The sequence below is a fragment of the Euprymna scolopes genome, chromosome 29, assembly GCF_053919585.1.
Source record: "Euprymna scolopes isolate OS-2025 chromosome 29, ASM5391958v1, whole genome shotgun sequence".
Taxonomy (NCBI): domain Eukaryota; kingdom Metazoa; phylum Mollusca; class Cephalopoda; order Sepiida; family Sepiolidae; genus Euprymna; species Euprymna scolopes.
This window is the reverse complement of record NC_136510.1, coordinates 80,805,234-80,822,658: the sequence shown is the minus strand read 5'-3', so window position 1 is coordinate 80,822,658 and position 17,425 is coordinate 80,805,234. Positions and strand designations below refer to the sequence as shown.

Below are 17,425 nucleotides of genomic sequence, written 5' to 3'. Positions count from 1 at the left end.
ATCAAGGCAGGATAAGTCCTTTCTAGCAGCTCCTGCCCAGATGTGGCAACAGTACTCCATCCTTGGACGTACCTGGCTCTTATATAGATAGAGAATTGCATCAGCAGTGAGATATCTACTGGATCGATAGAAGGATCCCACAATTTTTCCAGCGGCCTTGGCAACGGATTTAATGTATGTGTTCCATTTAAGATCAGGTCAAGCCCAGAAGCTTGTCAAAACATAAGGCCTCCCCAAGACGAGAGCCATTCATTTCAATTGATGACAGATGGGGATCAGCGCGTTGATGATGTAAAGATAAAAGCTTGGTTTTAGAATTTGGAACGACGTATGCGAATAACGCACACACACACACACACACACACACACACACACACACACATATATATATATATATATACTAGCAGGCCGCCCGTCACTGCCCGGTCGTAAAATACGCTAAAATATGACATGCAAATTTGGTATTTATTATTATTCTAGCTAGAATGCCCCGCGTTGCCTGGATGTTTAGGTGTTGTAGTAAGAATCTCTGAGGGGGGGGGGCAAACCACCAGTAGCGGGGGTGCCCGGGTTTGTGTAGGTAGTGTATTAAGGAACCCGGGGATGTAAAAAGTGGTAGTAGCGGGGGAGTGAATTAAAACACTAGTAGGCAGAGCTGTTAAAAAAAGTGGTAGTAGGCAGGCAGGCAGGCTCGAACCCGTAACGCAAAGGAGAAAAAAGATAATATATATATATATATATATATATATATATAATGTGTCTTCTATAATGAGTCTCTTTTAACTTATGAGTGTTAAACGTTTTGATGTGCGATTCGTCCAGTGTATTCTCTATTGTATGTGAATGTGTGTATAATATTATTAACCGTTTATAGACATTGTTATTAGTTGGAATACCAGCAAAGACATACCTCAAATCTTTCTTACTTGCGTCCTGAAATTAAAGGTGCTTTTCTCCGAAAGTGAAAACGTTCAGACGGGAATTATATTTTTCTATAATCATTTATTTCCTTGCTAGATTCCTTTGCAGAGTTAGCACGCTTTGTATAAGATTACATTTTTCTAAGTCGCTCTCATCTGACTTCCATGGGTGTCCTGTCCAAAAATCCGGCTGTCTGCCAAACCGTTGCGTGTCGAATTGATCTCCTCCGTAACTACAATTCAACGTCTTCAAATTTCCCTTTTCCATTACGTCATCACTGCACATAGCCTAAAAATCCTTTTCGTTTTTTTTTTTGTTTTTTTTACGTGTCACGTAATCTTTCTTTTTATTATGGTTAGCTTAACGTCAAGTTGACATTTCTGGTTGTGCTAGTCATGGAAACTAACATTACTTTATATTTAAACATTTTAACATAAATAATTTTCTCTGTAAATATTAATAACGATAATATTTATTATTATTATTATTATTATTATTATTATTACGATAACAATAATAATTGTAGTAGTAATAATAACAATAATAATAATGATGATGATGATAATAATAATAATAATGTGATGATGATGATGATAATAATAATAATGTGATGATGATGATGATAATAATAATAATAATGTGATGATGATGATGATAATAATAATAATGTGATGATGATGATAATGATGATGATAATAATAATAATGATGATGATGATGATGATGATGATGATGATGATGATGATGATGATGATGATGATGATGATGATGATGATAACAATAATAATAACAATACTAATAATAGCAGCAGCAGCAGCCCATCTTTCGGCGTTGTCCAACCAATTACTAATAGGTAGTAGAAGGCATAATCATAGTATGTTTTGTTTCGTAATAAACAAATAAGAAAACCAAACAGATGACTAAGGCAAAAATTAGGAAATTAGTTAGTGCAAAATAAAATAAAAATAAAAATATGCTAAATATAAAATTTAAAAAAAAATGCTAAAAATAAAATAAAAAAATTTGCTAAAAATAAAATAAAATAAAAAAATATGCTAAAAATAAAATTTAAAAAAATGCTAAAAATAAATTAAAAAATGCTAAAAATCAAATTTAAAAAAAATGCTAAAAATAAAAATTTAAAAAAAATATGCTAAAAATAAAATAAAAAAAATGCTAAAAATCAAATTTTAAAAAAATGCTAAAAATAAAAATTAAAAAAAATATTCTAAAAATAAAATAAAAAAAATATGCTAAAAATAAAATTTAAAAAAAATGCTAAAAATAAAATAGAATTAAAAAAAATATGCTAAAAATAAAATTTAAAAAAATATGCTAAAAATAAAATTTTAAAAAAATACTAAAAAATAAAATTTTTAAAAATATACTAAAAATAAAAATTAAAAAGAATATGCTAAAAATAGAATTAAAAAAAAATATGCTAAAAATAAAATTTTAAAAAAATGCTAAAAAATAAAATTTTAAAAATGCTAAAAATAAAATTAAAAAAAAAATATGCTAAAAATAAAATTAAAAAAAAATATGCTAAAAATAAAAATGAAAAAAATATGCTAAAAATAAAATAACAAATTTTATATTTGCACATATTTGCACGGTAGATTAATTTACTAATGTCACTGCTGCTGCGGAACAGACAAAACTAGTCAATGACATTCGGCGGACTTTTTTTGGGGAGCTAACCGCTGCAATATATCCTAATGACGAAATTATGACGGTTTTATTTTCGTAAATAAGTGATCGTATGCTTCTGTTATTGTTCGCCGGTTTCCAATGCAAAATATTTATATATTTTAATTGCTCGAATACGGTTCCAGTATGTTAGATATTTGGTGGTTTTCAGTGCAGAATACACAGGACATTTTTCCAATGTTTAATGTTGTTTGCGTCCCACGGTGTCAGAGTTCGAACCCAGCCCTTTTCTATGATCTCCTAATAATTGTTCCCCCTTTTTTTTTTAGGGAAGCTTGAAATATTAATGACATTTCCCATCGCCATTTTACAAATTTTCGTGGGACCTTTTTTTTTTTGTATGGTATTAGCGGTAATCTTTGACTCTGTGTTCGCTTTTACTTTCTTTAAATGCTAATCTAATCAAATGATTCGACTTTGCGTTCCGCCATTTTGGATCTGGATTTAGTATATAAAAAAAAAATACCTTTAGCTTTCTTAGTTCTAGAGCAGAATTTGAAAAATGAGAAGAAACGATAAAATTGTCGCTCTAAAAAAAACAAGACGACAGCTTTATTTAAAAACTTTTATTGAAAAAAAAAATCGATTCAGATAACTTGATTATGTAGTAGAGGTGATATATATTAAATGTAGCCGCCTTCAGCCTTAATCACCGCCTCGGTACGGGTCGAGAACTGGGAGCATGTCTTTTTCACAAGCGCCGACAGGTGGTCGACGAATACTCGGCGGATGGCGGTGATCAGGCTGGCTTTGGTGTTGGAAGTCATGTTGGTGATGTTCTTGATGTATGACCAAACGAAGTAGTCGAGCGGGTTCAGATCGGGGGGGGGGCAGTGAGAAAATGATACAAAGTTGTAGGATCACCACACTCTTCAGCACATCCAGGTACACTTTAGTGTTGACTTTCAAGCTGACTTCGAAGATACGAGGTGGCATGATGTGGCCCTCACTTGAAACCACACCAAAACCATAACTGTGGTCGGAAACTTTGTTTTCATCACTCTATGCACGTCCCTGTTATTCATGGCTCTCCAGCGATACATTTTTAGGGTGCTGGCAACGGTCCTGCTGTCATAACTTACGTTGGTAGAGAGCATGAGTTGTGCAGCGGCACATCTCCGATATCGCTCGTTGAACGTTGTGTCACTTTCAAACATGATAGAAGGCTCTTATCGCTCTTTGGATTTGTACACAGTTGGCCACCTCGAAGATGGTTTGCAACAAAAATAGAAAACCGGTTTTCATCAAACGGAAATGGAATTATACCGTCTTTTCTAGGGCGATAATTTTATTGTTCCATCTTGTACATAATTCACTGTGTGGTTTAATATCTGGTTTTCTTACGCATTTATCCCATTCTTTAGTAACCGTGAATGGTTTAGATAGTGCGATGGTCGTTTTGGTTATATATTTTACGGCATATCAACTCCTTTTTTTACTGGTTATTTAATACAGAATTTTGGGAAAAAAATGGTGGTTTTATCCTTCAAGTTCTGTAACGTTGTCCGGGAACCAACACGTTGTATCATCAGTCGCAAAGCAGATAAAGAATAAAAAAGAACTACAATTCGTTTTTCGTTTTTGTTTTGTTTTTGTTTTTGTTTTTTTGTACAGCGTTGTTTATTTCCATTTTCTCTGGTTACTGCTGTGACGTCCCTCGCGTGATCGTGCTCTTTAACGTGATCTCGAAAGTCATTAACTCCTCTAGCGTGATCTCGAACGTTATTCCCGTCTCTTACGTGATCCCCTTTGCAAAGTCTTTATTTTTCCATACCGGTTATGTCATTTCGCATGCATTTGCATGCGATCGTCTGCATTATGCTACAGTTCTTTATGGTGTTTAGCTTGCTTGTTTTGTTTTACGGCATATCAACACTTTTTTCGTTCTGTCATTTTGACAAAAAGTTCTATGCTTTAAATACTTTATCTCTTCAGATATTTATTCATCGCGTTTAGTTTGCTTGTTTTGTTCTATGGCATATCAAAACTTTTTCGGTTTCATTCATTTTTACATGGTGTTTAGTTTGGTTGTTCTGTAGAGAAAATCGTTATTTTTGTTTTGGGATTTGTGGAACATGATTGGGTATTGCAACAGTTTGTGAAGAAACAATGACAATGTTTGGTGCATTTAAGTCAGGAGGCCGATATCTTCAGACTGCCTAATCCGATAGGACCAGTTGATGGTAAGGGTCTAAACATACGTCATGATACATATTTATACATATTTATACATATTTAATAGTAATGAATGAGAAATGTGACGGATCGGCTAAGACAAATATTTTGGCAACCACTTGAGATTCAACCGAATTTATGTCCACTAACGTTAATGGATCACCCAGACAGTTTATTTTTAATATCATACGCTTAATCTCTACTATTATATAAAGGGAACTTTGTCTGTGTGTGCGTGCGTGCGTGCGTGCGTGTGTGTGTGTGTGTGTGTGTGTGTGTGTGTGTGTGTGTGTGTGTGTGTGGTGTGTGAGTGTGTGTGAGAGAGAGAGAGTTCCCTATGGACTCCTAAACGAGTGGGCAGATCTTTTTTTTAACTTCACACAAATGTATTGGCAGTGTTCTTAGACAGCTTTTGCATCGGAATGCCTTCGATGAGTATCGATAATCAATAATCCAAAAAAAATCCGATGAAAGAAACAACAGACGATTTTGACCAAAGTTAACACATTACACAGCCTAGCATCACAAGTGCATTCGAGAAGTTTTATCACCGCACAAGCAGAAATGCCCGGTGTATAAAATCCACAGTAGGTTCTTTGATATAACAGGAGCGCGTTCGAAATGAATGTTTCTGTTTAGAACATAATTGAAGTATAATACTTGAATTTTGCATTTTAAACTTGAATTCTATCCATTATATAAACATAATTTTATAAAATCAACAATAGATTCTTTACCATGCAATTGAGACTATAATGTATTGTATACTAAGTACATGTGGGGATGCATGTATATTAAGCACATGTAGGGATGTATGTGAAGCTTCTCGGATCAGAAAATCAGTCGATTTGATTAAAAAATGGTTGATTTCATCGATTTTGATGACAATAAAAATGTGGGAAGGTGAAACATTCGTTGATCCTCATTTCATCCCGGGCAACATCGTGTCTCCCTCCTAGTAGCTAATAAAAATTTAATGGATTTTACTAGTTGGTCAATCTAGCGAACAGATGGTGATCATATATTCCAAGAAGAATAAGAGAATCGAGAGACGAATATGGGAGGTATGAGCTCAGTCCAGTATATATATATATATATATATATATATATATATATATATATATATATATATATATATATATATATATATATATATATATATATAAGTTCGGGATTTGGTTTCGATTCAAGTTAATGAACCCAAGTCATATAGATATATTTTTTTTATTTTTGAAATCGCAACTTTATAATATATAAAAATCGTTAGAACATTATAATAATGTATACAAAATCTGCAAAAATTAAAATATATTTAAGCGTATTTTACGACCTGGCTAAGCCGGGCGTCCCTGCTAGCTTGGATAAATGCTTTTGCAGTTTTAACAAAATAGCTACAATAATATCAGAGCATTTCCATTTACGCTGAATAACTACAGAATGGCAACATCAATATATTACATATGAATCAGTCCCCTGTGGAATTTTCACAGGTCCTGCTAGTGGTAGTAGTAGTAGTAGTAGTAGTAGTTGTGGTAATAATAATAATAATAATAATAATAATAATAATAATAATACCATTGTCATTTGTCTATCATTCCGTTTGAAATATCATTTCTGTCGGTCTGCCACGCTTTGATTTGTCATTCTAAAGTTTGACATATCGATTCCATCCCTAAATGCGTAATATTCATTTTTTTTCACTCTTTTTTTATTAAAAAAAATGTCAAAAAAATCTTTTAACGTTGATCTTTTATTTTAGGTGACACCAGTAAATCCACATCTTCGGTTTCTCACCTACACACACATGTATGTCGGTCAACCCGGGGAGGAGGTACGGTTTGCATGACAACTTCATCGTTATACGCATGCTAATTGCATGCTAACTGAATGTTAATTGCATGCTGGTGGCATGCTAACATAATGTTAATTGCATGTTAATCACATGCTAATTGAATGTTAATTATATGCTAATTGCATGCTAATTACATGTTAATTGAATGCTATTTGCATGCTAATTTATGATGATTGAATATTAATTTCATACTAATTGCGTGCTAATAACATGTTAATTAAATGTTAATTGCATGCTGATGAATGCTAATTGCATGTTAATAGTATGCAAGAAGTGGAAATAACCTCTGGGCCTTGATAAGTGGTGACTCCTTTGTAAAAAAAAAGAAAATAATAATAAATAACTACCAATTTTATGCTAAATCTTATTTGCATCGAATTGTTTCTGCATTTTAAAACGCCAACATTTTTTTAAAAGTGTTGTTCTTTTCCTAAGTTTCTCTTTCTTGTTATTTCGTGCCATTTATTTCCTCCTTTTGCTTTCTACCCGTCTGACAAATCCCCGAATAAGTTATATTCATACCAGTCGAAGATACGTCTTTGACACTCAATCTGACGGAGTCTTGGCCATTTTTGAGTAGGGAATGATCTTGTATCGGTCATACTGAGACATGGTTCCGGGTAATTCTAAGCGGTCAGCCCTCCCAGGCCGTCAACTCCAGACTTTCGAGTGGAGTACGTTTATTGCTAATTGCCTGGGGCGCCATACCAAATAATGCCGATGTGGACACCCAGGCTATTTTTAAAAGGCCAGCGTGCTCTTTCTTTAGAGGCGGTGGCTTGACTCTTGCTACTTTCCGACCTTGTGTCACATCTTTCTGTGGTAAAAAGGAAGTAAATGGGTAATTGCGTAATTTCTTTCTTCTCTCTCTCTCTCTCTCTCTCTCTCTGTCTTTTTCTTTTGCTCTTTCTTTTCTTTCTTTTATTTTCCTCTTCTTCGAGTGACGTCTTTCCTGTCTTTTTCTGTCTTTTTCCTTGTTTGTTTTTTATGTGTTTACATGTTTATCTGCTTTCTTCTTTGTTTTCTTACCTTCCTTTTCTACGAAAGCATTTTTCCTTCTTTCTTTTTTTACACACTTTTCTTTCTTTCTTTCTTTCTTTCTTTCTTTTTTACACGCTTTCCTTTCTTTCTTTAACTTTTATTTATCTGGAAAGATACAGCTCACAGTACCCTTTCCTGCCTCCGAAATCTAATGAGCAATATCTTAATCTATCACACTACAGCGTCTTTCTCAAAGAAGAGCCGCTGCTAGTCTTTCTCAACTCTATCATTACTTTCATGGCAGGTGCTCGACTGAGCTTCAATCTATAATTTACTACTCCTCATCACAAAACATTCACAGCAAAGTCTCGTCTGCCTACAACCACTGTCAATAATTTCTTTTTCTCTGTGTACCAAAAACTAAACAAAACTGCCATGATCAAAGTTTCTTTCCTAGAACTGTCCGTCCTTGGAACACAGAACCACGGGCTGCATCCCAGTTGGTTAATGCATTGCTGTTATGAAGGCGTTAATCGACTAAACGTGTTATTTGTAATCATGCACAGATATACATTTATACGCTAAAATCGGTTCATTTTAAACTATTTCTTATCGATCTGACGATAGCTCAAACGGTAACAATTAATGTTGGAGTGCTATATGTTTTGGTTTCGATTCTAACTGATGGCATCCAAATCATATATTTTTTCAAACTTTTGATATCACTACTATACATTGGGTAGAATATAATAATCAATTGATATTTGATTCTATATTAATAAATACGAAATCGGCACAAATAAAAATATCATACTTTTTTACAACCGGGCATTGTCGGGCACCCAGCTAGCTAGTAAAAATAAATGAATAAATAAATAAAACGACCATCATACACAGTAGTTTTACACTCCTTGACCTACTTTTGTGGGTTCTGCCTATACATGCGTCGAATTACGGTTTGTGTTATTATCTAGATCTTTACGCTGAGAATGATAAAACCTCATTTCTAGCTTTACAAAATGCAGAATAAACACCACTGTGGAGCGCCACATGGAATGGTGGATAACTTGTTGCATGAGTTTATGCTAAGGCAAAAATATAAGCGAAATGATATACTTTTATGCAAATACTCAACGGCATGGATGACTTCCACCTTATAAAGTAAATACTAGTAATAGGATGATTCCAATATTTTTCCCGATTCAGATACAATTACCGATTCCGATTTCGATTCTTCATAAATCTCTAAATATTTAACTATAAAGTTGCTATTTCCCCCCGACTAACGTATAAGCACGTGTTAAATACGTGCATATTTTCTCAAACGTAAAAATACACTTGTAGGGAGATGATCTATCAATTTTTAGGTGATCTATAGATTTTAGCGTTACTGTTAATTTAAAGTCAATAAATATTTATTATTACTATAAGCAATGGAAGCTTTTTATTTTAAACAGAATCAAATAAAAGAGATAATTAAAAGAATGGTTGGCGCTTCTACAGAATTGGGACGAGATTTTGTAGTCGATAAATGGAGTTTAAAAAAAAACAATGGTTTCAACGATTTTTTTGTTTTTTTTGTTTGTCAATTCTAATAAGTTACAATGGTAACTTCCAAATTATGCAGTCGAAATTACCTGAATATTAACTGAATTATTAAAATAAAACAACTTTGATCGTATTAGCAGGTGAAAATTTTCCGCCATCTTGTTTAAATCAAAACGGAAAATTACCTCCCTTTTGAACTATCCTATGTCTTACGATCATTTCCATCAAATTCTATTTTTTTTTTCTTTAATAAATAATTTTCTACCTTATCGATTTTCGTAATTTTTGGATATAATCATCTTTAAAATAGGAGGAATACGTAGATACCATTGTTTTTAAGTGAAATTCAGTTTTATGATTTCCGAAATTTCGTCCCAATGGTGTAGAAGCGCTGAATCGTTTTGGTATCGGAAAATATGCACAAATTTTTCCGATACCGATTCCACAAAATGTTCTGATTTTTCCGATACCCGATTCCACAAAATGTTCTGATTTTTCCGATACCCGATTCCACAAAATGCTCCGATTTTTCCGATACCCGATTCCACAAAATGTTCTGATTTTTCCGATACCCGATTCCACAAAATGTTCTGATTTTTCCGATACCCGATTCCACAAAATGCTCCGATTTTTCCGATACCGATTCCGATTGCAATCAATCGTCACAACACTAGTAAATACAAAATCTTTTTTTTTCTCTTTTTTTCCATTGCTACAACTCACATTTTGTCTGTTTTGTGGGTGACGGATATATATTTAGGGGTTTAGACTCTAGAAAATATTAAAACAATCTTCACTGTTCTCACCCTTTAGCAGATGGTCGTGGCCGGTACACCACTTAGTTACACAATACTTAACCCCGTGTTTCGCCAACCGCTGGATATTTTAGTATTATTTTATCAAACTTATCACGTGATCTAATTTTGTTTGTTATTTCTCATCTTCCCTTTTACATTTGACACTGTTTGGGATGCGTATGGCTGTACGGTAGTATGTGGGTGGGGGTTCGGGTTCTTACTCTGTGTGTGTATGGGGGGGGTGTTTGTGTGTGTACTCTTACTGTTATATTAGAGATTCTTGCCCTGGGTGGGGACCTGCAACCGGCAACTACTCCGATAATGGCAAGAGATACAAGGCCGCGTAAAGGCATCCAGACAAAGCTCGACTGTTCTATTATCGACGATTAAAACGAACTTCAAAGCGAATAATGGTTTATCAGTAGAATAAACGTAGATAAAAGAGAGACAAAAAAACGACAAGGGTTTAAATGCAGCTAAAGTACAAATAATTAAAAAGAAAAAAAAGAAGCTGAACAGTGAAAAAAAAAAAAAGAAGCTGAACAGTGAAAAAAAAAAAAAAGAAGCTGAACAGTGAAAAAAAAAAAAAGAAGCTGAACAGTGAAAAAAAAAAAAAAAAGAAGCTGAACAGTGAAAAAAAAAAAAAAGAAGCTGAACAGTGAAAAAAAAAAAAAAGAAGCTGAACAGTGAAAAAAAAAAAAAAGAAGCTGAACAGTGAAAAAAAAAAAAAGAAGCTGAACAGTGAAAAAAAAAAAAAGAAGCTGAACAGTGAAAAAAAAAAAAAAAGAAGCTGAACAGTGAAAAAAAAAAAAGATGACGGATCAAAAGATAAAAACGAAAAAGTAGAAAAACAGAAATCTTGACATCGTAACAAATTCCGAAATGGCATTCATTTACAGAAACAAAACGAAATCTGTAAGTTCAAAGAAGGCAACCGTTTAATTCTAGCGAACTTGTTTTGGATTTTACACACATCATTGACTTAGTTTATGCAGTAAATACCTGTTCGCTACTCGTACGCAAATAATAATAATAATTATAAATTGGTACAGATTTCTGATTTTGTGCTCAATGCAGGGCCCGGTTACAGGCAAACAGAAAAAAATGGCGACTAATGATATGCTGATGAATCTCGTGAAGTAACGACATTTCTCGTTACCTCATATGCAAATGAGATGTCGCCGGCTTAAATAAAAAGCCTGTTTTTTGAAGACGGAGTGAATTTGGAGTCATAAACTTGGCCAGCAGTGTATCGACTTTAACTACAAAAAATGTTAGAGGAAAGTATACAATCTACTTTTGAAAGTACAGAATAGTTAACGATTTATTTTCTAATCACAATTTATCTATTTCACAGCATATAACACCCTTTTGATGGGGTGACGGTAGCTAAGTATTTAACGACACGGACCGAAAACCTATGTGTGTCAAGTTTGAATCTAGTTGGTTCCACAAAAACATTAATCAAACCAACACTTGATCTTGTGTCTAATCACAATCAAATAAGTCTGTCGCTTCTGTTTTACAACATGTTGATGCTTTGATGAGGAGGGATTTACTGTGGAATATCAATAAAAGATTACTTATTTTGTTTTGTGGCATATGAACCCATTTTTTAATGCAAAAATGTAAAGTTTATTTTAGTTTGTAACGTCAAACAGATATATATATATATATATATATATATATATATATATATATATATATATATATATATGCTGGCAACAATATGTGACTAGATAAAACGTATAATAATAATAATAATAATAATAATAATAATAATAATAATAATAATAATAATAATAACGTAAGGGAGCGGTCCGGGCGATCAAAGAACAAAAGGAAAGGTGACCTATAATAGTGTTACTAAGCTGTATCCAGGCAAACAAAAGAACACAATAGAAATCCTGGGATTTAGAACGACCTATATCCATGACGTCAATCAGCCAGGAAAGCTAACCGATATTAAATGGGTTAGACCAAAACCAGCAAAAAAGTGCAATAAACAAATGCTAGCAGAAATATGGTTAACAGGTCAATCAACAGGAACTATGACCCAGAGAGTTGCAAACAATAAACAAGCTGGCGAAAAAAAGGTCAACAGGTCAAAGTGATATAAATAAAAAGAGCAGAGAGGAAGCAGAAAAAGGACACAAAGCGAAAATACAGGTTGACACAAAGCTCTGCGACCCACCCTCATTCTAACCTCCACCGCGGCGATGATGACAGTTATGACTATTACCTTTCAAGTGTAAATTTAAATAAACCAAATCTGTATTATAAACTCTCGTATTTATTCATTTTAAAACGAAATAACTGTCCGTTAATACAACCAAGACGATCATAAGTCATGCATATATGTAATAATAATAATAATAATAATAATAATAAGAAGAAGAAGAAGAAGAAGAAGAAGAAGAAGAAGAAGAAGAAGAATGCCCATCCAAGCAAAAAGACCAGCTGTCATAATATTTAACAAGAAGGAAAAGTCATGCCAAATCGTAGATTTCGCCGTCCCAGCAGTTCACAGAGTGAATATTAAGGAGATGGAGAAGCGGGACAAATCCACAATGTTGAACAGAGCTAAAATGGATATAGAAGATCCAGCGAAGATAACATCAATAATAGTAGAGGCACGAGGAATGATTTCGATAAATATTGAAAAAAGAAAAATTGGGATCAGAGGAATGGCTGAGAACATACAGCGTATAACAATAATGAAAACGGCTGGAATATTAAGGAAAAAAACTTGAACACAAAGGCATATATATGAGCTACATGCGTTAGTCGGGCATATAGAAACTGCTACGGATGTATAACACAATGAAACAACACATGCAGTCAAGAAAACTGAAATTGTATAATTGTAAGTTACTCCCCCTCCCCGTCGGCAATAACTGATAACTCACATCAAATAGTTGAGGAGGGGGCCTCAAGGAAGATGTAAAAATCGAGGAGAGAAAGCACTAACCAGACCTCCCCTGGATAAGTGCGAAGACGACTGGGACTTTGGGGAGGCTTATGGTCGCTTCAACCGGAAATTTACGGTAAACGACTGTTGCAATAACGGAAATTCAGGTTGTCGAAAGAGATAGAGACTACTGGAAATCTGGGGAGATTTGTCACTCAGGATCCAGGAAACACCACAGGTTGTTCTCAAGGAAAAATCTTTGATGATGGCCGTGTGAAAACTCCTAGTGAATAATAATAATAATAATAAATTGTGACCCCCCCCCCGTAAAAAGTGGCCCGGGTTTTGGCTGATACGACAGAAAATATCTGTGAAGGGTCAAGGAGGATAGAAAGACTTAAGAAGAGGAGTATTAACCAGACTTCAACTGAAAGAGCGCAAAGAGTGCTAAAACACTGAGAAAAGTGATTTACACAAATTTCAATGAAGACTAATGGTTGTTTCTAACGAAAAATCAATGGTAAACTGCTGCTGCGATAGCACAAAGTGATTTGCACTGATTATCAAAATGGGTGGAGAGTATAAAAATTGAGATGACTTATTGTCATTCAAACTACATCATGGGTTATTATCAGTGTGATGTGTGAAAAATTTTAGCTACTACTACTACTACTACTACTACTACTACTACTACTAACAATAATAATAATAATGATAATAATAATAATAATAATCATGATAATAATAATAATGATAATAATGATAATGATAATAACAATAATGATAATGATAATAATGATAATAATGATAATGATGATAATAATAATGATGATAATAATAATGATAATGATAATGATAATGATAATAATAATAATGATGATAAAAATAATAATAATAATAATGATAATAATAATGATAATGATAATAATAATAATGATAATAATGATGATAATGATAATAATAATAATGATAATAATAATAATAATAATGATAATAATAATAATAATAATGATTATAATAATAATGATGATAATGATAATAATAATAATAAAGAGGTTTGAAGGCTGCCTAAAACATCGGGGATTTGTAGTTTTTTCAATTGTACTTCCAGACGACTTGATACTACTCCTAGTGTACCAACTACGATCGGGATTATTTGTGTTTTAACCCCATGTATACGCCTTATCTCCAAGGTCAATGGAGCATAAGTGCTCCACTTCTCATTCTCCTTCTCTCTCGTATTCCTGTCCCAGGGTACTGAGATGTCTACAATCTGCCAATTTGTCGAGACCTTGTCAATGACGACCAAATCCGGACGATTATGTTCCAATTGCTTGGTCATTATGACACTTTTGTCCCACCATACCTCTACCTTGCCATCCTCACTTTTTCTCACTTCATCAGGCACCTCCTCAAACCATTTTCCAGCACACTTCATCCCAACCTTCTTACACACCTCCCAATATATTCAGAGTCCCATGCAATCGTTTCTTTTGCGGTACTCTCTCTGGGCCAGTCCACTACACCCTACAGCAAGGTGCACAATTGACTCTGAGGTCTTACCACAAATCCGGCATTCTGCAGCAACTTCCTCTCCTAGAACCACTTTTTTGAATGATCGTGTTCCTAATGCCTGCTCTTGTGCTGCACAAACAAAAGCTTCAGTACTCTTAGCCTGATACCCAGCTCAAAGCCATTGCCATGATCTTTCATCAGCCACTTCTGCTATATCCTGGAAGAACCTTCCATGCATTTTCTTCCTAGCCAGTTCCTCTGCCCTTTCTCTAGCCATACGTTTCACATAATCAGCCTTGGTCTCACATACCTCCACTTCATTGGCCACAATCTTAAGCATCCACTCCTCACTTCTAACCACATGCTCCTTCAACGACAACTCCTCGGTTCTAACACAATCTTTTACACTTTTCAATCCTCTCCCACCATCTTTCCTCTTTTGATACAGCCTTTCTATGCTACTTCGAATGTGAAATATACCAAACATTGCTAAAACTTTTCTTGTTTTGATATCCATGGCATGCAAATCGGCTGTATCTCCAAACACTGACTGCCCATGCATTTACTGCTTTCATTAGGTTTCCTCCATACAGTTTCGACTTTGCAATTATTTTCACTCTTCTAAGATACTCCTTCCTGACTTTTTTTTATTTCATTTCTCTGTTCATGATGCCTACACCCTTCAGCACTCCCAAATACTTATATCCTGTATCTTCTATTTCTTTCATGATTTCTCCATTTGGCAGCACTATTCCATTCGAATGAACCTTTACTCCTCTTTTCATCCCCAGTACCGCACATTTACTAATCCCAAACTCCATTCCAATGTCTTCTGAGTATGTTCCCACAAGTTCTACCAGTCTCTCCATTTCCTTTTCATTTCTACCGAATATTTTCAAATCATCCATCAATAGTAGATGGTTGAGGCGTTTATTACCAGATCCAAAGTTATACCTCAGTTTTTCTCTCTTCAAGAGGATGCTCAGTAGCATCATTATCATTACAAAAAGAAGTGGCGATAACGAATCTCCTTGAAATATCCCACGTTTAATGCTAACCTGCCCCATCTCCTCTCTGTTTGCTGTCAGCACCGTTTTCCATTGAGCCATACTTGTATCTAAAAGCCCTACCACATTCTCAGCAACCTTCATTATCAATAGTGTTTCACGTATCCATGAATGAGGAACCATGTCATAAGCCTTTCTGTAATCGATCCATGCTACGCTCAGATTCCTCTTCTTCTTCTTCTTCTTCTTCTTCTTCTTCTTCTTCTTCTTCTTCGCACCCTGCATTATTGCTTTATCAATTAATAGTTGCTCTTTAGTACCTCTCGAGCCTTTCCAGCACCCCTTTTGTTCGTCAGGAAAAACACCATTACTCTCTAGATGTTCATAAATTTTCTCCACAAATATTCCAGTCAACAGTTTCCACATCAATGGCAGACATGTAATTGGTCTATAATTATTGGCATCTGCTCCTTTTTGCAGGATCTTTCCTAATCAGTGTTGTTCTTCCCTTCACAAGCCAATCAGGGACATCTCCCGACTCTACAACCCTTTGCAGATCAGCAGCTATAGGTGGATAAAGGCATGGAAACTGTTTAAACCAGAAACCCATCACTCCATCTGGACCAGGTGCCTTCCAGTTTGTCATCCTTCATATGCCAGCCTTAACGTCATCGATGGTTCTCTCAACGTTCTTCATCTGCTGCATTTCTGATAGCCTTTCTCTGACCTCTCCCAACCAGCTAGCCTTCTCATTATATCGCCCTTCGACAGACCAAATCCCACTCAAGAACTTCCTTGTATCTTTTGCATTTGGAGTGTTGTTATTTCCCGCCTGTTTACTACCATTTAATTCTTTATACAGCTGAGACTGATTGTTCTGGAAAAGCTTGTTCTGCCGAAATGCAACACTTTTTCCAACAAAGTTTCAAATTTTCATACCACTAGTGTGGACCTTCTCTTTCAACATTGTTAGAATGTTCATCGTTCCTTGTTCCAGCAATCTATACCTCCTTTCAAGCTCGTCCTTTGCTTTCTGTCCTAGTTTAACTCCTTTTCTTATTTCTTCGATTCTACCAATGTCTTTCCGTCACCGTTTAATACTTTCTTCAAGCCGCCTCTGCCAGTGTGGCCTTCTATCCTTCATTTTTCCCTTTTTCTTCTGTAATAAGCAAAGACGATTCGCAATGACGTATGACGCTGCATACAGAAGCCTGTTAAGTTCCGTAATCGATATGTTCTTTCTTATGATGTTGTGAATTACTCCTTGAATTATTTTTACCTCGTTTTTCACCTTCTGCCTATCACTACTCTTCATACTTGGAATCTCTATGATATCCTCTCTAAGAAGAACCTCTCTTAACTTCTGAAGTACTTCTTTTTCTACTGAAGTCAAAGTTCGAACTTCATCACCACGTCTCCATACACCTGCTCCTTTCACTAGCTCCATTGTCTCAGAGTCAATGATCTCATCTGCCTTAGATTCTTCAAACTCTTTCTCATTATTTCCCCTAACCATAGGATTCCATACATCCTCAGTTGTCCGCCTCCCATCATCGCTTACATTTCCCTTCTGCACTTCCACTCTCTCAGTTCTTTCATCAGAGCTAGTTTCATCAATTTTACTTTCGTTATTCATTACATTCCTAACCATCCATTCAATCTCTTCTCTTGCAATCACTGAAAGTAAGTTGTTATTTTTAATTTGTTTTAACTGGGATACCAAACTCGCCACGCACCTAGCTCCTCCTCCTCTCGATTCCCATTCTTCCTTCACTTTTCGATTTGGTACTTCCACTTCTTACAAAGCATTCCCACAGCACTCTTCTTTCCTCATCCGTCCACGTTTTTTTTACATTTCCTGTTCCAACTCCCTTCGTGTTTTGGGGCCCTCTCTGGCAATTCTCACTCGCCCTATATCCAACCATATCCTTAGAATTTCGAACAGTTGTATGATGACAACAGGACCCACCCTGTTGACCAGTGGGACACCTACCTGACGTGAGACCATC

General features: G+C 34.9%; 1 protein-coding gene across 7 annotated transcripts in view; it reads left to right on the top strand.

The window, feature by feature from the left end:
* The window catches only part of LOC145252749 (putative cysteine desulfurase), a 601,560-nt gene that overhangs the window by 120,241 nt on the left and 463,894 nt on the right, over window positions 1-17,425 (top strand). For 5 of the 7 annotated variants that reach the window (XM_080112624.1, XM_080112626.1, XM_080112623.1 and 2 more), the window contains exon 3: window positions 6,565-6,636. The exons of the other annotated variants lie outside the window; for them this stretch is intronic. In XM_080112624.1, coding sequence (XP_079968750.1) covers window positions 6,565-6,636 — 72 coding nt within the window. The remainder of the gene's footprint in view (window positions 1-6,564; window positions 6,637-17,425) is intronic. 7 annotated transcript variants of the gene reach the window in all.